Source organism: Antechinus flavipes, chromosome 4 (assembly GCF_016432865.1).
Source record: "Antechinus flavipes isolate AdamAnt ecotype Samford, QLD, Australia chromosome 4, AdamAnt_v2, whole genome shotgun sequence".
Classification (NCBI taxonomy): Eukaryota; Metazoa; Chordata; class Mammalia; order Dasyuromorphia; family Dasyuridae; genus Antechinus; species Antechinus flavipes.
Genome location: NC_067401.1, coordinates 315677512 through 315703185, shown reverse-complemented (window position 1 = coordinate 315703185; position 25674 = coordinate 315677512). Strand labels below are relative to the sequence as shown.

The 25674-nt window shown below is 35.3% G+C and overlaps 1 protein-coding gene across 1 annotated transcript; it reads left to right on the top strand.

The window, feature by feature from the left end:
• Positions 1-145: 145 nt before the first annotated feature.
• On the top strand, positions 146-3921 carry CCN2 (cellular communication network factor 2). The gene is made up of 5 exons (XM_051997754.1): positions 146-591; positions 845-1067; positions 1429-1686; positions 1883-2094; positions 2523-3921. Exons 1-5 carry the CDS (start codon positions 526-528, stop codon positions 2817-2819), a joined length of 1056 nt encoding a protein of 351 aa, XP_051853714.1. The 5' UTR covers positions 146-525; the 3' UTR covers positions 2820-3921.
• The last annotated feature ends 21753 nt before the right edge of the window (positions 3922-25674 follow it).

The following is a 25674-nucleotide window of genomic DNA, read 5'->3' as shown; positions in this document are numbered from 1 at the left end:
GTCAAGGGGTCAGGCTCAATCCGGTGCGAGTTGATGAGGCAGGAAGGTGGGGAGGAATGTGCGGAATGTCCTTGTTTGTGTAGGACTCCATTCATCCCATTGGCGAGCGCCTGCTGCCTAGAGCGTATAAAAGGAGCGAGGGAGGCTCTCTGAGACTCACAAAACAACCCTGCCTAGCAGCTGAGAGGGAGCAAAGCGAGGCAACTTTAACCACAGGCTACTGCCTCCAGAGCAAAGAGCCAGACCGACAACCAGACTGTTTGTCCGACAGCAGTCTTCTCAGACAGACGGGAACAAAACAACGGAAGAAGGAGAAACCTATCTTCTCCAACTGACTTCCTCGGCCACTCACCTACAAACCAGATCCTCGCGATCAGACTCGCACTTTAAACCTGAGGACAGACAGACAAGCCAGCGACATTCTCCGCTTGCTTGCTCGCTAGCTACTTGCCTCTCCCCATACCCGAGCATCGGCGATCCAGTTGCCCACTGACTTTCACTATTCTCAGAAAGCAGCTCTTGAAGATGTCCGCAGGGAAAATGGGACCGTTGAGCTTCGCCTTCTTGTTCCTGCTCACCTTCTGCAACCGGGTAAGTGGAGAGACCCTTTCCCCTTCGCGCTCTCGCCCACCTACCGAGTCTCTACGGTTGGAGGTAGCTGGACACGGGAGCGTTCCTGAGAGAACCAGCGAGCTCTGGACTGAGCAGGGACTCTGGGAAAGCTTTGGCTCTGGGGCTTAAGGGGAGGGAACTGGGAAGTGAGGAGGGTGTGCTCGGCTTTCTCTCTGTCCCGGTCTCCTACTAACTTGAATTTTCTCCTCTTTTCCTTCCTTCCCTTACTTAGGAGATAGCTGGCCAGGACTGCAGCGGGCAGTGTCAATGTGGGACAGGACCGCCACCCGAGTGTCCAGCCGGCGTAAGCCTGGTGCCAGACGGCTGCGGCTGCTGTAGAGTGTGTGCCAAGCAACTGGGAGAGCTGTGCACCGAGCGAGACCCCTGTGACCCACATAAAGGCCTTTTCTGTGACTTCGGCTCTCCAGTCAACCGCAAAATTGGAGTGTGCACCGGTAAGAACCAGTTGTCATCCTTTCCCTACATTGTCCTGTTCCAGGAGCTGTATTACTCCCCTTCCTAGGACTGAGAACTGGCATGTCCAAAATGTGTTTTTGGGAGCAAAAGATTCTAGATTTACCTCTGGCATCAGAAATTCAAAAAATTCTAAAACTTACATTACCATTCCCCACCCAAAACGTTTTCCTTAATTAGGTATGTGATTTTTCTTGCACAGAGGGTTAAAGACTAACAATCTACTGATACAGAATTGATAACCAATTCTCTATTTTTTAAAAAGTGTTTCTTTAGAGTACTCAAAATTAGGCTAGAGTACTCAAGCCTAATTTTTTTTTTTGTTCCCTCCTTTCCTTGCAGCAAAAGACGGTGCTCCGTGTGTTTTTGGAGGGATGGTGTATAGAAGTGGAGAGTCCTTTCAGAGCAGTTGCAAATACCAGTGCACGTGCCTGGATGGTGCTGTGGGTTGCGTGCCCCTCTGCAGTATGGACGTCCGTCTGCCTAGCCCAGACTGCCCCTTCCCGCGAAGGGTGAAACTTCCTGGTAAATGCTGCGAGGAGTGGGTGTGTGAGGAACCCAAGGACAAAGACCGGACTGCAGTTGGACCTGCCCTAGCTGGTGAGTTGGCTGTTTTCCAAGAAATTCATGTCTAAGATCTGATATCTTTTGATCTCTTTCCTATATATGCAACCCCATAAAAAAGAAAAAAAAAATTCTCTAAAAGCTGCTTGTCTTAAACTTGGAGTGAGGAAGGGGAAGGGAAGCTGGTTCTTTATCCCCTAGTGCCTAACCTTCTGTTTGTATGCTTTCACAGCTTTCCGACTAGAAGACACTTATGGCCCCGATCCAACTATGATTCGTGCCAACTGCCTGGTCCAGACCACAGAATGGAGTGCCTGTTCGAAAACATGTGGGATGGGCATCTCTACCAGAGTCACCAATGACAATGCTTTCTGCAGACTGGAAAAGCAAAGTCGTCTATGTATGGTCAGACCTTGTGAAGTTGCCCTGGAAGAGAATATCAAGGTAAAACTTCCTCCCCATCCTTTCTACAAACACATGCGCGCACACACACACACACATACATACACCATAGGTTAATCTCCATTGATGATCATTGATAATGGTCATCATCAGAGAGGGTTCTCCTATTCATCTCCCCAACCCTTCCTAAAATATTTAAGTGGACTAGGTTGCTAAAACCAAATGTTTCATAATAGGTCTCAACTTTATAGCCAGTATCTTTCACTATTAAATACTCACAGAGAGAACTATAAATCCAAGTCATCCTAATGCAGGAAATATTGAATATGGAAACATTGACTAGCTGTATATAAATTTCCTCTTCTCATAGCAAACATTGACAAACCCAGAGAATAGGGCATAGGAAACTGTTCAAAACTACTGTCTGTACCAACCTGTTGATTTTTTTTTTAATCTTTGTCTCTCTTTAGAAAGGTAAAAAGTGTATCCGAACCCCCAGAATCTCTAAGCCTGTCAAGTTTGAGCTATCTGGATGCACCAGTGTGAAGACCTACCGGGCTAAGTTCTGTGGGGTTTGCACAGATGGTAGATGCTGCACTCCCCACAGAACTGCCACCCTCCCTGTTGAGTTCAAGTGCCCTGATGGTGAAGTCATGAAGAAGAAGATGATGTTCATCAAGACCTGTGCATGCCATTACAACTGTCCTGGAGACAATGACATCTTTGAGTCTCTGTACTACAGGAAAATGTATGGAGACATGGCATAAAGCCAGAGAGAGAGAGAGACAGAAAGAGAGAAAAAGAGAGACTAATTAGACTGTCAACTTGAAAAGATTTGCATCTCATTTTTTGTAAACGATTTCAGTAGCACAAGTTATTTAAATCTGTTTTATTTAAGAAAAAAATCCCACAAAATTCAACCAATTGCTCCATGTGGCATTCAGACAGAAATGAGCTACTGCTGACCCCAGACATTGGTTTGGAGAAGAGAGACTTGACGGTGGGACCACAACACAGCACAACCTCAGAACTTGTATTAGGTTAGTGCTTGGGGGTCAATAGAGAGCACTTGTAGAAAGGTTTGCACTACCAAGTAGCTGTTCCCTTAAAGTGGTAATGCTGTGTTCCACCTGGTAATGAAATTGAGAAGGAGATCTTTAGCATTCTCATTGACCTGCCCTTAGCTCCGTTGACAGCTGAGATGTGCCTTTTGGGCTGGCAGGGAGCTATCAAGCTGTTCTGTTCCACTAGAACAAACAGCATTTCAGCTATGACATTTTGATTCAAATGACCATGCTCAAAAAGAGTCAGAATCATGTCAATTAGACTGGACAGCTTGTGGCAAATTAACTTGCCTGTAACAAGCCAGATTTTTTTTATTAATATTGTAAATATTGTGTATATATATATTTGTACAGTTATATAAATTAATTTAAAGTTGTTTGTGCCCTTTTTTGTTGTTAATGCTTGGATATGTTCAATGTTAGCCTCCATTTCTGAACACCATAGGTAGGATGCAAGGCTTGTTTGACAAAGCATTCAAAGCATGAAATAGATACTCAATGGAAATTCTGCTCAGTTAGAGTGACCAGTGGTCAAGACTATTTGCTAAAGGTGAGGCAAAGATGTCATCATTGTAAAGCATGGCTTGTACATTGGAAAGCAGTGACCTCACTTTTAATGAACAGATTACCTTCACTAAAATAAGTGACTCTTTGATAACTGATCATTCTTTCCACCCAGGAGCATTTGTTTCTGACTTTGACCAAGACTGTTTTTGAACAGTTTGTTATTTGTTGAGAAGTGTGACCAAAAGTTACATGTTTGCACCTTTTTAGTTGGAAATAAAGTATTATATTTTTTGTACAACTGACTTTGTTGCTCATTTATTCCTTTATAGTTCTCCCTCCAAGAAGCATCTTTTAGTGGAAATGATTTCCAAGGATTTAATTTCAGGTTATATCTCAATATTTCCTTCAGGAACATCCTTATACAATAGTACACCAGTGTAAATAGAGTCTAAACTGCAATGTAAGTCAGAAGTAGTGTTCTGACTCAAATCTAATTAGAATCTTTTCAAGTTATTTAATTTTAGAAGAAAAAAATTATCAAAATGACCAAGTGTGCCATGAAACTGAAATAAGCAATGCAATGTAATGGAAAGAGAGTTGGACTTGGATCCAGGAAGACCCAGGTTCAAATCCTCTCTCTGACACTTACTATGTAGTCCTGGGTAAGCCTCTTAGCCTCAGTTTTTTCATTTGTGAAATAAACCAGTTGAACTATATAGGCTTTGAGGTTCCTTCCAGTTCTAAATGTATGAGTCTATGAAATATATCTTTTGGGGCCATTTTAATGAGCATTAAAACTCAATAGACATCAATACATTATAAGTAAAAACTAATTTAAGAATAACAGGTATCCATGACTGCTAATTCAGAAAGAGAATTCTATTTGAACTATGGAGGAAACTTTCACTTAAATCTATTTTTATTTGAATTGACTGTTATTCCAGAGCCTCATTGTCAATGATCCTATTTTGCCATTTCATTTGAAGTAAAGTTCATAAGTCAGACTGATGAGGCTAAGTGGAAGATAAGATTTAAAGAGTAGATACTCCATTCAATTGTGAGCTGAATTGTTGTAATCACTAGTAGGAAAAGGATTCAGGGATTCCAGAGAAACTCGTGGGAGCCCAATATCCACAATGCAACCTAATTACGGAATACTAGGGAACAACAGCAGTCAGACAGACTGGGCATGAGACAGAGATGCTGTGACTCATTTTAAGAGACCAAGTCACATAGGAAAACAGACTAGCTCTGCAAATAGTATCTGTGCCGCAAACCAAAAAGAGAAGCCAACACATGTTCAAAATGTGGAATGGATGGTTAGTAAAAACATTGGACTTTTCAGACACACCCACACACGTGGATGGCAGCACCACCAGAGGAAGCAAACTCCTCAAAGACAGAAACTGTGCTGTTTTTTTTTTTTTTGGTTTTTTTTCTTTTTTTTGTATCTCTTCGATTAATTCTTAGTTCTGGGTTAATCATTTCCTAATGCAGACAAATTGGTAGTTCTAATAAAGGGCTCTGTTACTTTGGTCTTGACTGCCCTTCCAAATGACTATTGAGATTCTGCATTGTAGCTTTTTTTATTATTTGCATTTTTAATGTTATGAAACCCAAGAATGTAAGAGTAATGATTAAACAGAACAATGGCAGAAATTCCATCCCTTCTAAATACTCCTAAAGTGTTCTGATGTTTTACAAACAAAAAATTCTGTTTATTGGATAAGAAAAATCCATTTAAAGTAGTTCTACTATTTGGGATCATAGCTATAGAATTGAAAATGACATTAGAGGTCTTTGAATTCAACACTTCATTTTACAGATGAGATAATTAAGATCCTTAGATTTGCCTAACCTGATTTGCCCAAAATCAACAGGTAATGTAGCAAAATCAGAATTTGAACTCAGAACCAATGATTCCAAGTTCATTTCCTCTTTTCATTGCCATACTTTGTCTGTTTTCATGCTTGCTTCTTCATGTTCTTATGTACCAATCAGAAGACATTGGCATTATTAGAGTACTTTCTTAGCAAAAAGGATTCAATTAGAATTTGAAGTGCTGTTTTATTTTCCCATCTGTAAAATCATAAGGTTGGACTAGATAACTTCTAAAATCCCTCCCAACTTGATATCTTAAGATACTATAATCTTAAAAGTATATGGGTTCCTTAAACTTGCTTCCAAGAGTTGTCAAGAATTTGAGATATATATTTCCTATGAGAAACTGTTTCTATCTCTAAGATGAAATGAATGACAACTATTTTATAGTATGGATTTGATTAAAATATATAGATTTCATTAAGAGACAGGCTGGCATATTGAATAGAAAGTTGGCTTTGGATTCAGAAAGACCCAAGGTTTCATGACCATCTCTGACGTGTATTAGTTAGGTGACCCTTGAGTCAATTACTTAGCCTTTGTGTTCTAGGAACTCTCTGAAGACTGGAAGTGGCAGAGAAGTTGCCCATCTGTATCCATGGAGGGAACTGCATATCCACATATTCTCTATATCAGTACAATCACAAGTTCAGTCTTTAGCCTTAAAAGAAATACAAAGCTATTCTGGCCCAAATAATTCAAATGTGTTATTAGGTCAAATGATTTAAATATATTTTATTAGAAAATATATGTCTTACAAGTATGGAATTAGAGAGGAAGTCCCATTTCATTCCCTGTTCTTGGTAATCCATCATTCCAAACTACTATCTGTCTCTGTGGATCTTTGCCAGCAGGCCTTGACAAGAGTATCTTCTTCCCTCCCATTCAATTACCCGTCTTCATCCTGCAAGGACAGTGGGTAGAGCACTGAGTCTGGGAATGAGGAAAATAGTTCAAATGTGTCCTTGGATACTTACTAGCCAAGTGCACATATAATTGCATTGGTTTAATATCAAATTTTCTAGTAGCCAAATATTCTAGTTTCTTATTTACTCCATATGATAGTCATGAGTTACTAACTTTCAAAGAATTTAGTGTGATATTAACTATGCCTGCAAGGCAGTGTGATATAATAGAGTTTGCTTCAATATAAGACCCAGGTTCAAGTTCCACCTGTAACATTTACTGGATGTGTGATCATCAACAAGTCAACTAACTTCCTAGTGCTCTATCATTCTAAGTTGCCAAAAAAAAGTGTTATTCCTTCAATGAAAAGAGTTTTCTCATTTCTGGAATTTCATGTGTAAAAAAAAATCATTGGTGTTGTCCTTGTCCCTCTAATATGATTAACCTAAAACTACAATTATCCCTTCTATATCATGACTTTTCCCATCAAGGTTTTGATATATTACAGGTCAACTTTAAGAAATTAAATGGGAATTTGGGGGGAGTTTTGTGGAAGCAGCAGACAATGCTCAAAGGCCAACAGATAACACAATAAGAGTTTAAGAATTCAGAAATGTATTAAATGTATTATATTGTTGTAGAATATCAATATAACTTCTCTTTTAATAATTCAGACTTCTCTGATATGAAGGGAGAGCCAAAAAATTTTACACAGACTTTTCAGATCATGGGGCTACCACAGCTCTAAACCCTCTACTCTGTAGAAGGGATAAATCAAATGCATAATTTCATCTTGCTGTGAAGAAGAGTTCTCTTTAGATAGATAGATAGATAGATAGATAGATAGATAGATAGATAGATTATTTATCTAGATAGATAGATATATTTTATCAAACAATACTACACTCATGTAGGATATTGGGCTAAAGTAGATTGTATGCTTCTTAAGGGCAGGGACTGTTTTTTTTTTTAATTTTTATTTTTTGTCTTTCTTTGTTTCTCCAGAGATTGATATAGTGCCTGATGTATTGTAAGCATTTAATAAATGCTTATTCCTGACTGACTAAATCTATACTGGCATACCCAAGAAGTTATCTGCTTAACAAATTCCTTGGTATAATATAACATTAGCTTATCATTTGTCACTTTCTTCTAAAAATAGATCATAGAGTATTCAGAAGAAATTTTGGTTATTTTAACTTTATGTTTGCTTGGGTGTTAGGTAACACTCGAATTTATCATATATAGACAGATGACATAGCCTTTAGGCCTCTCACTTTATCAGGAAGATGCCTAGTGACAGGCACAACCCACAGGGAATTTTAGTACTGGACCTTCCTCCTCCCTTGTTCCTTTCCCTAAATAAAACTGAAGAGTTTCCCTTAATAAATTTACAGCTACTTCCCTTCTGCCTTTGACTCAGAGAATTAACTAGACTGTAATGAAATTGTTGATCAAAAAACAAACAAACAAACCTCTATATAATGTAATGAAAAGAAAAGGAAATTGTGAAAATTAGAATTTAGGACCCAATTTGAATTGCAGAATTGAAACCAATGAAAAACTTTATTCTCTACATTAAAAGTATAAATTATATGGTTCCAAATGAGTAATCAACCATAATTTCTTCTTCTTCAATAAACTAGAATTTTATCTCCAGATCATGCAAAACATTAATATAAATATATGTTTTATAAAAATATATAAATCACCTATTACCTTAAATAAATATTTAAGAATATTTCTATAGTGTATAATTTTGGATTCAAACTATATTAAAGATTTTACTTTTGACTGCCAAGCTATACATATTTCATTTAGAACTAGGACTGGAGAGAGTAATATAGAGAAGTCTAGGAGATCTGAATTCTAAACCCAAGTCTAACATTAACACTAACCCTGTGATCTTGGAAAAGCCATTTCCCATTTGAGTTTCAGCTTCTTCCTCCTGAAAATTCTTCCTACCAAATCCAGGATACTACCTTATTTAGACAGGGACTTGATAAATGTTTTTGATGATTAAAAAATTATAACAAAATTAAAATAATATAATTAAAATTTTATTATTTTGAAAAATTACCAAAATTTTGTACTTCCTCTTCCTCATATACAACATTCCATTTATCTCTTAAGCAACATTTAAAAAGTTTGAGAAACATAATTTCTGGGTAATTCCTCATTCTATTAATAAGGCTAATATTTTATTAATAAAAAGGTTAGTGACACAAATTTTAAAGACAAATAATGGCAGTAGGCTTATCGTTTTTATGTTCTTGAAAGAATAGGAATTTCTAAGGATGTCAATTAACTCTGCTTGGTTGATAACAAGAGAATGAGTATTATAATAAGAGGTTGGTTTAATTCCATTGCAGGTTTTTATATATGTAACATTGAGCATCCAAATCTTGATCAAAGAGACATCAATTTCCATATTGCCTATCTGACAAAAGCTCCCTAGATCTGTTAAAAACCAACAATAAGCAGGAATCAACCCATTCACCTAAACTTAGAACTTCTTTACTTTCTGGGTAAGTCTTTGCCCATGCTTTTTCCCATTGGATGGGATTTCTGGATGGGAAAGAAAAAAGAGGAAAATTTGATCCTTATTCAATAATCAGTTTTTAACTACAAGAGAGAAAGAATCATTTTGCATAGGCTGCCCCATCACTTGTACATGTACACCTTGTCATCCTCTCTTTTAAAAATTCCTGTTTTCCTTCAGTTCTCATCTCAAATACCAGCTCCTATGAAAGATCTTTCCTACTTTCCTATCCCTGTGCTATCCAGTTGCTAGTGTTTTCCCTTTTAAAGTATTTTGTATTTCCTTTTTATATATTTTCAAATATTTAATTTTATGTATTTTGTATGAGAGGCAACATAGTATATGTCCTAGAATTGTCAAAGCCCAGGAAGACCTAGATCCAAGTACCTCCTCTGATACCTACTGGCTCTGTGACCCCCCAGGAAAAACATTCTTGCAGTGCTCTATGAAACTCTAAAATCCAGAATTAGGTAGCAATTTACAATAAAATTATAGGTCCAATTCCTGACCCCAAATCTGTTTTGTTTTTCCCCCCAAAAAATGAAAACTTCTTGAAAGCAGGAACTGTTATATTATATTTCAATCTTTGTATCTCTATTGCTCAGAACAGTACCAGGTACATGGTTAGCTAGTTTAGTTGACTGATTGAGATAAAGATAACTTGGAAGGGGCAGCTAGATAGCTCAGTGGATAGAGTGCCAGCCCTGAAGTCAGGAGGACCTGAGTTTAAATTTGGCCTCAGACACTTAATACTTCCTAGCTGTGTGACTTGGGCAAGCCACTTAATCCCAATTGCCTCAGCAAAAAAAAAAAAAAAAAAAAAAGTAATTTGGAAGACCAAGAGAATGGAAGATCCCAACTTTATCTGAAAATCACCACCATTTCCTTTATCTTAACTCTTTTTCATAGTAATGACAGAAATCCATTAAATATCAGTAAACCTTTATGGGAATCACTATTTTAAATCTTGCCTTTTTAAATTTTTTTTCTTCCTGTGTTCTGCTGAATGAGAATGTTGCAGTAGAGTTTATTTTTTTTTCCTTGAGTACAAACACATTTATTCATTTAAAATTATCCCTAGATTAGCCTAATGGATAACAGTTACATAAGACATACATTTAACAGGTCCTGGTAAACACTTCTCAATTACACAGTACAACAAGAATTCTTGATGTGCTCCAGAGGACTGTGTTTCATTTAATGTTCCAAATGTGTGTTAGAAATCCCCTGTTCATTAATGAGGGCTACCGGCATATTTATGACTAGCACCTCTGTGTTCCAATGTATGAGAACTACCCAAAGAAATGGAGAATATCACTTTTAACTTTATACGAAGTAGAAATTACTCCTCTCCAGATGGAATTTATCCAGATTTCCTTTAACTAACAAAAGACGCAGAGAAACTAGTTAGTTAATCTGGGGTGGGAGTAGTAGAAGAGAAGAAAGGAGTTGCATTTAATGATCTATACTCACATAGGAAAAAAAAATAAACCATTTAACTTAATACAGTGATTTGACTCAGAATGTGCAAAAGGTTGAAATATCTCCAGAGACTGATTTTCAAAAAGGAAACCAGACCGAATGCACTCTAGCTAGGCCATTTGCTTTTATTCTCTGCCAAAGTAGGGGCATTAAGGAAGCCCTTTAGTAATTAAAACAATAGACACATTTACAACTATAGACATATTTGTGAAGCTGGAATATGCTAACAGGTCTGTATAATAATAATTAACATTTTTATGGTACTGGATAGTTTACAGAGTTTAAAAATTTATTACCTTACCAGATCATCACAACAACCCTTGGAGTTAGGTTATTTTTCCCATTTTTTTTTTCAGTTGTCTTCCAGTCATATCAGTTTTTCATTACCCCATTTGGAATTTTGGGGGTAATCAGAATAGTTTCCTTCTCCAGTTTCATTTTACAGATGAGGAAACCAAGGCAAGTTACAGAGCTAATATATATATGATACCAGATTTGAACTTAGGAAGAGGCTGCCTAATGCTAGGCCCCCTGCTCTAGCCACTGACCACTTTGTTGCTCTATTTTACAGATGAGTTCATAGAGGATGAGAGAAGTTAAATAAATTTCCCAGGATTTGAATTGAGATCCTTCCTATTATAAGTTTAATATTCTATCTACCATACTACTACATAGCAGTTTCTGTATATAATTCCTCACTTGAAAAGTATCTTATTCTTATCTCCTCAAGTCTGACATTGTCTCTCTTTTTTAAATTAAAATTTTAATCCTGAACTGTGCATGCTGGTGTGCTAGGTTGAGATTGAGGAAATAAAAAACAAACTCTAAATCCTGAGCAGTGAGAAGATTTAGAAAAGGGATCTGGATTTTAGATACTTACAGGATGGCTGTTCCTTTTTGTAATAGAGTTTCTTACATACATCATTGTCTTAATGTGTATCATAATGAGAAGCTAGATGGCACAGTGGAGAAAGCACTCTTCCTTAATTCAAGTCTTGTTTCAGACAAGCAATAGTTGTGTTACCCTAGACAAGTCATTTAACTCTGTCTCAGTTTCCTTATCTGTAAAATGAACTAAAGAGGAAAATGGCAGACCACTCTAGAATCTCTGCCAAGAAAACCCCATATGGAATCACAAGAGTCAAACAGAAGGGAAATGATTAAACAACAACAAAAATTGCTCATCATGTGCAGTTCAATCTTTCTCCAAAGAGAAAAAGATTGGTACAATTAGCCTTTGTAAATGAAACCCAGAATAACGCTTAAATAAAAGAGAAAATCCAAAGGGATTTTCTTTTCAAATGACAAGGCCAACTCTTCATTTCTCTATAAATGAATTTATTCTCTTATCAGCTCCACCTTTATCTCTACTTTCTGTAGTCTCCCAAAGGAAACAGCATCGAATACAGAAAGGAACACTGAAAAATTGGGGATTGGAAATGTTTCCCACCAATTATGAATGAATTCAACCATTCTGGGGAACATTTTGAAATTAGGCCCAAAGAGTTATCAAACTGTGCATACATAACCTTTGATCCAACAGTGTTTCTACTGGGCTTATATCCCAAAGAGATCTTAAAGAAAGGAAAGGGACCCACATGTACAAAAATGTTTGTGGCAGCCCTTTTTGTAGTGGCAAGAAACTAGAAACTGAGTGGAGGCCCATCAGTTGGAGAATGGCTAAATAAGTCATGGTATATGAATGTTATGGAATATTATTGTTCTGTAAGAAACAAAAAGCACAATGATTTCAGAGAGACCTGGAGAGACTTGCATGAACTGATACTAAGTGAAATGAGCAGAATCGGGAGATCATTGAACAGGGCATCAAGAAGATTATATGCTGATCAATTCTGATGATTGCGGCTCTCTTCAACAATAAAATTATTCAGACAAGTTCCAGTGGTCTCGTGATGAAGAGAGCTATCTACACCTAGAGAGAGGACTGTGGGAACTGAGTGTGCTTTACAACCTAGCATTTTTATTCTTTTTGTTGTTATTTTCTTGGATTTTATTTTCTTTCTCATTTTTTTCTAGTTTGATTTGATTTTTCTTGTGCAGCAAGATAATTATACAAATATGTATGCATATATTGGATTTAACATATATTTCTACCATGTTTAACATATATTGGGCTACTTGCCATCAAGAGGAGGAGGTAGTGGGGGAGGGAATCGGAACACAAGGTTTTGAAGAATTATCCATGCATATGTTTTGAAAAATAAAAAGCCTTAATAACAAATAAATAAATAATGGGCATTTGAAGTGGAGGGAAAAAAGAAATATTTTCCACCAAAGCAGAATAACTTTTTAATTTTGTCCTTGAACAATTTGCCCGTTTAACTTGATTTGTCACTTTCCATATTTTTCTTATTGAATTCATAGTTCGAAGTGAGGAATTTCCCCATGTAATTCATATTCTTTAAAGAGTTTGAGACTTCATTTGGACAAATCATTTTAAGTTCTTGACTTAGAAATTGATAGGTTTCCCTCCAAAATTCTGTTGGAGAGCTTAATGAACAAAGGCCTCATAAAAGAGACACCTACAGAAATTGTAACACAACCAGAGTTGAGGGGAATAGAGATGGATGTTCCAGAAAGATTGAGAATAGGGCTTTTCACACTTTGGACACTGCTTTCTTCAGCCACAGAGCTAAAGTTAGCCTTAATTATATCTGTAACCAGAATTGGGCAATCAAGGTTTTATTTTAGGATAAGATTTAGAAGTTACAAAAATTAACAACTCAATAAATAATTAAAATAAGAAAATTAATTGGAGACTACCTGGGCAGCATCTGTCCTGGAATTGCTCTGGAAAATAATTAATTTTCAACCCATTTTGTCCTAATTACTTTTTATAATACTTTCACATCATGAATTACAAAGTTGATTTGAGGACTCTGCTTGACTCTGGCATGCTATTTGCTCCAAGCTCTAAAACTGCTATTTACATCTCTATGGCCAAGCAACTGCCAGCCCTCATCAATTTGAGTGCTAAGGCACAAAAAAAAGGAAGGGGGTGGGGTGGGGTGGAGGGAACCCAAGCTGATGAAGAAAGTTAGAAAAAATGCTGTTGAAGACTTTAAGGAAAAGTAATTTTTATATAAAATCCAGATAAAAATGACACAACCAAAATGACAATGGAGCAAATAGAGCTGAGATGAATAAGTAGAAGTTATGTTTGTTTTCCAAGTAAACACTAAGGAGTGACAGGGGTGTGAAACTGTGTTCCCTTTTGATCTACAAAATTGACACACTGAAATTCTGTCCCCTTTGATTCCTGACCCTCCTTCCCCAGACTCCAGAGAGTCTATGAGAGCAAAACCTCCTGGCTGGACCATTTCTAAGACAAATTGCCCCCATTGATAGCTGGATCTCCATTCAAATTCAGTCTGAGGAAGCCTTCAAAGTAATTTCAATTGGGAGATCCTGGTCTGATCAGCTCAAACTGCACCCACCCACCTCTCTGCCCTCCCTCCTTTCTTCTCTCCCCCTTTCTCCTTCTTCCCTCCCCTCGCCTCCTCCCCTGCAAGATCTATTCATAAATTAGGTTTCTACTCACTCCTTTCTTTGCAGAATGTCCAAAAACATGCTTTGTTTCTTTGGTATACCTGACAGGATCTTGCCTGCTGTGAAGACATTCTCTTCTCAGTGAAAAATCATTTATTTCCCTAATAGTACTTTGCCACTGAAGAAGTCAGTTTTTCTAGCAAAGCTGGCTTCTCATCCAACAATAAACTTCCATTTTTGCCACCTAAAACTCTTCATTTTTCATGACTTCTTTCACGAAGGACCTGCACGTCCATTCAAAGAGGGATTTTCACAACTCTGACTGACACTAGAACCCCATCAGGGAGCACTATTAGGGAATTATTTGAAACTGAGGAAAAACGAGAAGTGTTCTAGGTTACAGGAAAAACTGAATCAAAATGACTTAAATGAAAAGTGAAGAAGTGAATATAACCTCAGGAACTACGCTTTAAAACCAGGATAGTTTGAATAGGTAGACAGTTAATAAGCAAGTTGGATTTTAGCTTTTCACCAATATAATAACCTTAAACCAAGAAACAATGTGGTATAGTAGAAATGAGGGTAGCTACTAGTTTAATGCCAGAGAAACTGAGGCAAGATAGAGATTAGAGAGTATTCAATAATTTATTTAATGGGAGAGATTTACAGACATCAAATGGATCCATGGTTTGGTCCCAGGGCTGAATGAGACTATCATCTCCAAGAATGCAGTAAACAATGAGAGTTTTCAATGATTTATATACACATGGCTCAGACTCGGGAGTAGACAGGAGGTGGAGTCAGGATGCTGAGAGCAGGAATAGAACTCTGACAATCCGGTTCTGACAGGGTGAAGGGATATATGGGGGGAAGAACTCTGGAGATGGGGAAGAGGCATCTTAATAAGATGGTATCTGACATTCCGGTAGCTTGGGATGGGGAGAGGCATTCTGATATTCTAAAAATAAGATCTTTTACCCTTATCAAATATTCTGATAAAGAGGGAAGGAAGGTTTTGCAGGACTGAGCTCTGAGAAGCAGAGAAACTGACTGGGTCAGGATAATTAGAGCAACTGAGAACTGTGGCATAACATTAGAATCTGGACAATTTAAACTCTGAGTTCAAATTCTGACACATACAGAATGGCCTTGGACAGTTCGACTTCTCATTTACCCAGAAATTCACTCACAATATAAATTGGGGGTAGCTAGGTGGCAGATAGAGCAGGAGTGAAGACTTTAGTTCAAATTCAACCTCAGATACTAGCTGTAGGACTCAGTAAAGATATGAATGAATGCATGCATGTGTGTAGGTATATATGCATCTGTGTGTGTATATGTATATACATATGAATATCTAGTGTATTTTATGTGTGAATATACATACATACATGCGTGTGTATGTGTATGAATGGTTGCTACTCTGTTTGGTAGAGAGAGTTTCCTTATCTAGGCTTTCCCAAACCAAATGAAATCACAAGTCTAGAAAAATAATCATTATTTATAATTAATTTGGGTTTATTTATAATTTATATATGTTATAATTATCATTATGATAATTCACCACATTTATTTTTGCAAAGCAATTTCAATAACCCTCTGAATGGCTAAGTGACTTACCCATCTGTACCTTACTATTGCCAAACCTCTGAGACTGCTAAGTGGATAGAACATAAGATTTGGAGTGATGGACACCTGAGACTGAATCTAGCTTCCATCACTTACCTAGTTGCATGATCTTAAGCAAGTCACATAACCTCTACATGCCTCAATTTGCTCATCTATAAAATGGGAATAAAGATAGCATCTATTTCTTAGGATTGTTGGGAGGATTAAATGAGATAAGTAAAGTGCTTTGCAAACTTCAAGTGTCACATAAATGCTATTATTATTATTATTTCACAGTATTAAATTTTTTTCATATAAAGTTAGAAGCATTTTTGCCCATCTTTTTGAAATAAAATGTTTTGAAGATATTTTTAAATTAATCATAGTTATTGACCGCCTCTCTTATATATCATGTGAAACAGTAAAAAGAGTACTCTTTTTGGAGTCAGACCTTCTGGGTTCAATTCCTCCAAAAATAAGAAATTTGGATCTTAATATCCATATTTAACAAAGGAGGAGAATGAATCTTTTATTCATCCTTTCCAGCTTATTATTAAAAAGAATCCCCTCCAGTTTTTCTCTAGGTTAAACAATTTTTACTTTAAGATCAGCATTGAATAGGTGATCAGTACTAATATAATTCTAATTGTGTGACTTGACTTGACCAAAGTCACATAGCTCATAGGGATCAGAAATGAGACTTTAAGTCAGGTCCTATAACTTCAGATACAAAACTTCGTTTAATTCTCTTTAAGAGAATACTGCCTATCACATCGAATGACCAACAAGTTGCCATTTTACTGTGAAGGCAAAAGATCTGTTAGTCTTCCATGAAAACCAGGAGAAAGCATTAGATTGACCACTCTTCTTTCTTCATACCGAACAGTTTCTGGCATGTAATGGGAGCTCAATAAAAACTTTTTGATTGATTTAGAGCATAAAACCAGGAATGTATAGATTCTCTAATTATTTTCTGGGATTTTAGATAGATAAATGTGTGTGTGTGTGTGTGTGTGTGTGTGTGTGTGTGTGTGTTATGTATGTGCATGTGAATATATATATATGTGTGGGGTACCCATATACGTATATGTATGTGGGTGGGTGTTTGTCTTTTTGTATATGTATGTGATGGTTTGATCATTTTTCAGTTGTTTCTAACTTCATAATTCCATTTGAGATTTCCTTGGCAAAAATTTTGGAGTGGTTTGACATTTTATTATTCAGCTTATTTTACAGATAATGAAACCCGAGGCAAATAGGATTAAGTGACTTGCCTAAGGTTCCACAGCTAGCAAGTGTCTGAGGCTGGATTTGAATACATGAAGATGAATCTTCCTAATTCCAGGCCTGACATTCTACCTACTATAACACCTAGCTGCCTATATATTTATGTAGGCACACAAATGCCATATGAATATATGTACATACATACACTATACCACCTAGCTGCCCCATATATTTATGTATAGACAAATATGTAATATTAATATATACACATATATTGATATTACATATGTATGGTTCTCATCTTAAAACTTAATCAAGAAAGTTCATTAAGTTGTAATACTTTGCTGCAATTATAGAAATGCATGTATGTTCATTACAGTTTTACTGATTCATAACTCATAAATCCTATTTGTAGAAGTAGAATTTTGGAATAAGGCCCTACAACATAGGTTTTTCAATTATGAAAAATTACACAGAGCCTAGAATGCTGGGTTTTCTCTCAGGTTTAATCTCCACTTTGATATTTACCATCATTTATATGAGCACCAATCACTCAATCTTTCTGAGCCTTAGTTTCCTCATCTGTAAAATGGGGATAAAAATACTTGTCATAATGTCCTCATAGGATTGGTATAAAACTCAGAGAAAATAAAGTATGTAAAGCACTGGACCAACTCTAAAATTGTAATGTCAGTTATTATGATGCCTTAAATTACTTATATTATTTACAAAATTGAAAGTAAACCTAAATGGGTGCTTCATATTACTGAAACAAACAAAAATATGACGTTCTAGCACAGATTACATGTTAACACTTGAAGATATCTATATTTTTAAACCAATGCTCTGGCTGTAATGTTGTTTCTTTGTATATTCTTAGTAATATTTGTACTTTCTTGTTCTTCTCCATATGTTTTCATAGGATGATAAAGGCAAAATTAAAAAGCTATTGAGACAAATCTCCTCATTCTATATGTGTGAACTCATACCTAGAAAGATGAAGACAGAGGTAGTATGCAATGGGTAGAATTTGAACCCAAATGTTTGGGTTCAACATGCAGTTCTCTTTCATTTAAAACTACTTGTTTATATTCATTTTTGCTCTGGTGAAAGAGTCTTGAAAGATAGTGAACTACTAGACCCCTTATATTTAAGGAAGTCCTTAATTAAATACTTTTTCATTTAGTACAGCATGAAGTACCTACAGAGGATTTCGGGAGGATAATAGAGGAGGTAAGAAAGTGAGAATTCACTGTGTACTGTGCCACACACTATAATGAATAGAGTTTGGACTTGTAGTTAAGAAGAGCTGAGTTCAAATGCTTCCTTGCAGACTTGTGATCCTGAACAAATCATTTAACCTGCTTCAGTCAATATGTCTTTATATGTAAAATGGAGATAACAATAGTACCTATTTCATAGGGATGTTGTAAGGATTTAATGATATTCTATTTATATACACTTTATAGATCTTAAAGTAGCAAGTGGCATGTATATAGGTGAAATCACAGATCCACCAGAGCATACCAACATAGACCTGGAATTTCAGCTCTCCCACTGATGCCTAATTGGGGGCAAATCACTTTACTAAGTTCTCTTTTTCTATATCCTAAAAATTAATGACTTGAATTAAATCATATCTAAAGTTTTATGTGTATTATTATACTATCTTCTTTGGTTTATCTTTGAATGTCATCATCCTTTTTTTTTTTTTTTAGGGTCTTGGAGGGGAAAAATATGTCCATCCTTGGAAATTGTCTTTCCCTCAAAGGAAAGTCATAGTCTGACATCTGGTGGGCCAAGTATGCAACAGCTAATTCAGAACAACTAAAGAATTAGCGTGTCTGAATGATTAAGTGAGAGCAGTTTTAAAGTACATCAAAATGAGAATCTATACTGTCTTCAGCAAAATGAGTCTTTTATGTAACCAGTAAAGACTAATGTTCTCCTGGTCATGAATTAACTTCTGGACCTGGACTTTCAAAACCAGGAATATGGAGCCTGCCAGCTAATGGAAAGATAAAGAAGAAAACCTCATTTCTTTCAATTGTAATATTCAAAATACCTAATCAAGGGGATATTTCATCTATCACCATCCCTATCTGCTATATTCATTGTTTCAGTGTCGGATGATCATAGGTGATCATTGTTACACTTGGCTTTTAGAAAATGTGTTCCTCCTAACCGTTTTGATCTTGTGTTTTCTATTTTAGTTGTTGCCATTAGGAATGCAGCTTCTTTATTCATTTGTTTGTCCTAGAGGAGCTGATAAAGTGATAGAGGAGCAAGTTATAGAAATCCAGATGAAGGGGGGAAAAAAGAGAGTTCCAGGGATAGGGGACAGCTGGTGAAAATGCCTGGTCAGAAGATGGAGTGTCATGAGTGAGGAGCTTTAAGAAGGCCAGTGTCCCTGGATCATGGAGTATATGAATGGCTAAGTAAAGTAAAAGAAAAGTGGAAAGGGAGGAAAGGACTTTAAAAGCCAAAGGCAGGATTTTACATTTTTTTTTATATTTTTTATTTTGTATTTTTTTTAATTTTTTAATTTTTTTTGTTTTATTTTTTATTTTTATTTTGTAATTTTATTTTATTTTTTTTTTCATAAGGAGAAGACCAGAATTAAGCCAAAAACTGTGGATCCACAAGAACCTAAACAGGTGAAAAGTGAAAAGAAAATTTCATTTTTATTTTTTTTTTATTTTGTGATTTTTTTATTTTTTATATTTTTTTGTGAGATTTTTTTTTATTTTGTATTTTGTGAGTTTTTTTTTTAATTTTGTGAGATGACAAGTGGCCATAAGAATTTATTGAATTAGGAAGGTTAATTTGATGGTTAAATGGAGGATGAATTGGAGTGAGAAGAAATTTAAGGCAAAGAAGCCAACTACCAGGCTAGTGTCATAATCTAGGAATAAAATGAGGATTTGTAATAGTATAATGGCTATATCAAAAGAAAGAAGGTCATATGTAGGAGAGGTGCTAAGGAGATAAAATCAACCAAACTTGGTAACAGATTAGCTATGGGAAGAGGAAATGATGAATTGACAATGACATCTAGGTTGTAAGCCGTAGCCTAGTAATCCTTGTATTATAATCTCCATTTTATATCTGAGAATATGAGGCTCAGACCAATTTATGAATTGTAATTTATGAATTAGATGTATGAATTCATCTAATTTGTGGTAGAAACACAAATTCAAAGTCAGGTTATCTGATGTCAAATCTAGAATCCTATCTCTCCAAAATGGAAAGAGTGACAGCAGATATAAAGTCACATTTCTCCAGGACTCACTTGTACAATCCAAAATTGCTGCAATCTACCAAGTCCATCATCCCAGATGGAACCTTTGTGTCTAAATTTCAAATATTCAGTTAGCAGCACCACAACAAATCTGCCTCTTAGAGTCCCTGGCTTCCTTCAGGCTTAGCTTAAGGCATATCTCCTACAACAGATCTTTTCTGAACCTTCCCAGGACTAGGTCCCCTTTCCTCTCTTCAGAACTCCTTTATCAGAGTAAATATATGCCAAACTATATTCATAGTATCTTATCTTCTGTTTGTTTAATACCCAAAATACTGAATAAATACTTTTTGAATGAATGAATGAACTAATAAATAGCAAATGCTCTGCCTCTGATTATATACTTTTGCTGTTGTGGTTTTTAATTATATTTTATTTTTCCCCAGTTACATATCAAGAAAAATTTTATCATTTTAAAATATTTTGAATTCCAATTTTTTTCTCCCTCCTCTCTTCTGAAGCTGATAGTATATACATGTTTGATAGTATATGCATATGCTATTATGTAAAACATTTTTCTATATTAGTCACAGTTGTGAAAGAAGAGTCCTTTGTATTTTTCTTGGATCACTGTTTTGCTGAAAAAAGCTGAGTCATTCATAGTTGATCACACAATGTTGCTAATATTCTATACAATGTTTTTCTACTTCTGCTCGTTTTACTTTGTATCAGTTTGCACAAATCTTTCCAGTTTTTCTGAAATTTGCCCGTTCATCATTTCTTATTGTACAATTGTATTCTACTACATCCATAAATCGAAGCTTGTTCAACCATTCCCCAATTGTGAGGCATCCCCTCAATTTCCAATATTCTGCCACTATGAAAAGGACTGCTATAAATATTTTTGCATATGTTAGTCCTATTCTTTTTTTGTTCTTTTATCTTTTGGGGGATACAAACCTAGTAATGGTATTGCTGGATCAAAGGTGTGCACAGTTTGATTGCCCTTTGAGGACATAGATCCAAATTGATCTCCAGAATGGTTGAATCAGTTCACAATTCCACCAAGAATATATCAGTGTCCCAATTTCCCCACATTCTCTCCAATACATCACTTTTTTTGACATATTAGCCAATCTGATATGTAAATGATAGTATCTCAGTGTTGTTTTAATTTGAATTTCTCTAATCAAAATCTCCTCCCCTCTTACTTCCTTTTCAGGTAAGATAGATTTTTTTAAAAATAATATCTTATATTTCCAAATACATGTAAAGATATTTTTTTAACATTCATTTTTTAAGACTTTGTGTTCCAAATTTTTCTTTCTTCTTCCTTTAACTCCCTCCTCCCCAAGACAACAGGCAATCTGATACAAATTATATATGTGCAATTATAACTATTATCAATTGACTGTGTATATTATTCCTTTTTTGAGCCAATTCTGATGAGAATACGGTTCAAGCAATTCTCATCTCCCATCATCTCATCCTCCCCTTGACTGTAATAAGTCTTTCATGCCTCTTCATTCTGCTTCTTTCTTCCTTATGCACCTCATGAACTCCTCTTTTTCATCCCTTTTTATGTTATTTGCCTCTGTCTATATATATTCTTTCTAATTATACTATTAGTGATATAATTTTTAAGAATTACAAGTATCATTGTCCCATGTAGGGATGTAAAAAACTTTTGCTCTAATGAATTCCTTACATTTTCTTTTCACTTTTCACCTGTTTAGGTTCTTGTGGATCCACAGTTTTTGGCTTAATTCTGGTCTTCTCCTTATGAAAGCTCAAAATTCTTCTATTTCATTATGAAACATTTTATAAATATTATTCTATTTGATCTTCTCAACAAGCCTGGAAGATAGTTGCTATTATTGTTCCCATTTTATAGAAGAGAATCACATAGCTAACAAATGCCTGAAACCAGAATTGAAATACAGTTTTTTTTTTTTTACTCTAGTTCCAGTAGTCTAATCAGTGAACCATTTAGCTATCTCAGCTTTAGCGTTAACTGTATATGCCTGCAGCTATTACCATTATAATAAGTATGAAGCATTTTTATTGTATATCTTCCTGAAGGTGAGATTTATTGTTGACTCAATAGTGAGCCATCAAAGCTGACCTGGAGAAGAAAGAAGTAAGAACCTGAATTATGAGGTAACCTATTATCCAAACTCAACAAAAAAGAAAGAACTAGATGTCACTTATACTGAAGCTTAGAGAAAGGTCCTAACATGGACACAGATTTTGAAAGAGGAGAAGACTCAAGAAGACTATGGGTCAGAGGAAGAATTAAGAATAATAATGACAAGGAGTAATCCAGTGTATGGAAATACTGTGTGACTAATAAGTTATTAGATTTTGGCGGGGGAAATTATGTCTAAATGATAGTCTAGCACAAGAGCTAAATACTAATTACAGTTTCAATAACATGAGTATCTCAAATTTATTTAGCATTTCCCATTTACAAAGCAGTTTCCTCAAAAAGAAATGACATGTTAGATAAGTCATATATTTTGCAAATAAAGAAACAAGCTCTGAGAGGTTAAATTTTACAGAGCTATTACAGGAAAAGTAAATGATTTGTGTGCCCATCTTCCAAGAACCGCTTCAAATTACATACATGAAACTTTGGATGTCCCCCTCTTTTCCCTAGATCTCTGTGATTTTGTATGTGTATGTATGTGGGGGAGACGGGGGAGGAAGGAAAGAAGAAAAGGAGGGTCTTTTTTACCCCAATATGTGTTTTTCTTGGCAAAGATATTGGAGTGGTTTGCCATTTGCTTCTCCAATTCATTTGACAAATAAGGAAATTGAGGCAAATAGGGCTAAATCACTCACCCGAGTTCACACAGGTATTAAATATCAGACACTAGTTTTGAACTCAAGAAGATGAGTTTTTTTGATTGCATGCCCAGTGCTCCATCCATTGTACTATTTCTTTGTCCTTAAGAGAAAATAATAAACACTTAATGTATGGTCAAGTGGATGAATATTGGATGAAGAAAATATCATATTTCTTAGTGAAATACAAGAAACACATTGAAAAAATTCCACATTTACTAAATCCAAAACTGTTCATTATTATAATTGAAAAATTCCCTGTTAAAATCAATACTTGTATACTTCAAAATAAAGATGATTTTATAAATGTGATGACTGTTTCCAATAACCCAGATTGCTACCATTTTACTCTAATTTGTAAGGTAAAAAAAATTTCCTTATTTGGTGAATAGGCTTCTGAAGGGTCCTCAGTACCACTTAGGCTAATCCTTAGATGACAGGTAGCACTGTCTGTAGTCTGAGCCTGTTTCTGCTGGAAAGAATAGAATTTTGGGTTACTTATATGCCATTATGAAGTTCCATAATAGGATTTGGGGGGCAGAGCTATGTCAATAATATTTAATAAAAATTTTAATAGATCAGGAATTAGAATCCAATTGACTGTTAACTCCTTAGAAATTTGCCTATGGCACCGAATGGTTAAGTGACTTGTCCATGATCACAAAATCAGTATTTAACAGAGACTGAACTTGAGTTCATTCCTTTCTGATTCCAAAGATGAACTTTCTCCCTCCTATACTAAATTGCCTCTCGAAATTTATATGAAGCTTCACACGCAGAAATACAAACATTTTTCAACTTCTTTTCATATCGAACCCAGTCCAACAATCCAAGATCCACTAATTGCTCATCTTGAAAAGATATTAAGCTTTAGCAAATAAAATTTATTCTGTATATATTTGGATTGGCAAAAAGGTTAGAAGCTTTAGTGGGGAGAGAGAGCAATCATAACCATTCAAAGGTCCTGAAAAACTTCACTTCATCCCTTTTAATGACAATATTATAGAAAAAGGTCATGACTGGATTTTTTCCCCTATAGATAAAATGTGATCAATAAGATTAGATGTGTTTTTCCCATTCAGATTGTCCATAGAGTTTTATAAGGTTTATTATACAGAACTAATGATATTTTTAGGAAGTGACCCACAAGCAGTTGACTAAATCATTCAATAAGTACACAGTGTTCCTAAGCAACCACTACAAAACAACCTGATGGAATTTTTTTTTCATCTAAAGTGTCTAAGGAGATCTATAAAGACTCAAAATAGATTCTTATGTGGAAATTATACTACAATGTCTTAATTTTTATAACAGAGTTGATTATATTTAATCTGGACCTTTCCCACTTTAAGTGGATTATAGTAGTTATTATTTTGTATCTCTCTACCTCACTCTCTATTCTCTCTCTCTGCTTAATACTTTCTTCCCATCCATCCACAAAAATATATTTTTTTCCCTTTTCCTACAAATGCTTTTTAACAAATTTCAATGACTAGAATAAAACAAATGTCCTATACCCCATGTATACTAAATGGAGGCCTTATATAAATGAAATATCATCCAACTGGGAGATAACATTAAAAAAAAAAAAAGGTGAAAAGAGGGAGTAAACAGTAACATGTAACAAGTTGGATGGCAGATAAGATACCAAAACATCTTAACAAGTTAAGGATAAAGGATGGGATTCAATAAGATATGGATTTAAGAAGGTTAAATAAAGTTCCATCTTGAACTTCAGATGTTCACATCTGAACATCAAGTACAGAGAGGACTAATTAATTACACATAATCAATGTAAAAAAGATTTAAGGAGTGAATAGTCAAAATTGACATCCTCAGAATGCTAATACATTCTTGAGAGAGATCTTATATCCAAAATAGCAAAGTAATAGTCCCACTGTAATCTTCCCTGGAAAAAGACTATCGTGTTCTGTTCAGGATGATGCATTTTAGAACATTGACAAATGTGATGGAAATAAAAAGAGCATTGGATTTTTAGTCTGCACATCTGGATTTTTAATTCTTGTTCTATTCTTCTGCTATTTCCCCATCAGTATAATAATTTCATTTAACTACCACAGTTGTTGTAAGGATAAAATGAGATAATATTTATAAATGATTTTGCAAATCTTAAAGTGCTGTGAAAATTCTAGCTGCTATTATTATGTTATTATTATTACTTCTACCTATTGTTGTCTTATTATTATTATTACCTTTACCAAGTAAACTTGGACAAACCACTTCACCTTTCTATGCCCCAATATTTTCATGGACACCATGAGGAAATTATACTCACTAAACCTTTAAGTTTATTTCCATATCTAAATCCAATATCCCCTAGGCTAGAGATTATCCAAAAGAAAATGCTTGGGCAAAGGCAAAAGAGAACATGCTATATAAGAATCTATAAATTTCAAAAATAACTTAGGTTTATTAAAAGTTTCAGATATAAACAGGTCCAAAGAAAAACCTGCCTAATAATTTCAGTTGTCCCTAAGTGGGCTGATCTGCTTCAGAAGATATATATGTATTATTATCATTGATTTTTAGTATAACTATGCAACCCTAGCAATTTCTTCATACTCCCAGCAACTCTCTCTCCAAGATTGCAAATTGAGAAGAAGGTAATTATCTATCTTAGTAAAGGAATTTCCCAATTAAGAGCTTCCTAGACAAATGAAATTATAAACTTATTCAAAAAAAGAAAGGGCAAAAATTGAAGGAAAATAGGAGAAAAAATGATATTTTTTCTTTGTGTCACTTGCTCTAAATACCTCATTTCATTTATGGTCCCCACATTCTTTAAA

Excerpts from the sequence above, each read along its gene's own strand:
- CCN2 (XM_051997754.1), top strand. The coding sequence starts at position 526 with ATGTCCGCAGGGAAAATGGGACCGTTGAGCTTCGCCTTCTTGTTCCTG. Across the intron at positions 592-844 it reads TGCTCACCTTCTGCAACCGG|GAGATAGCTGGCCAGGACTG; the intron begins GTAAGTGGAGAG and ends TCCCTTACTTAG. Across the intron at positions 1,068-1,428 it reads CAAAATTGGAGTGTGCACCG|CAAAAGACGGTGCTCCGTGT; the intron begins GTAAGAACCAGT and ends CTTTCCTTGCAG.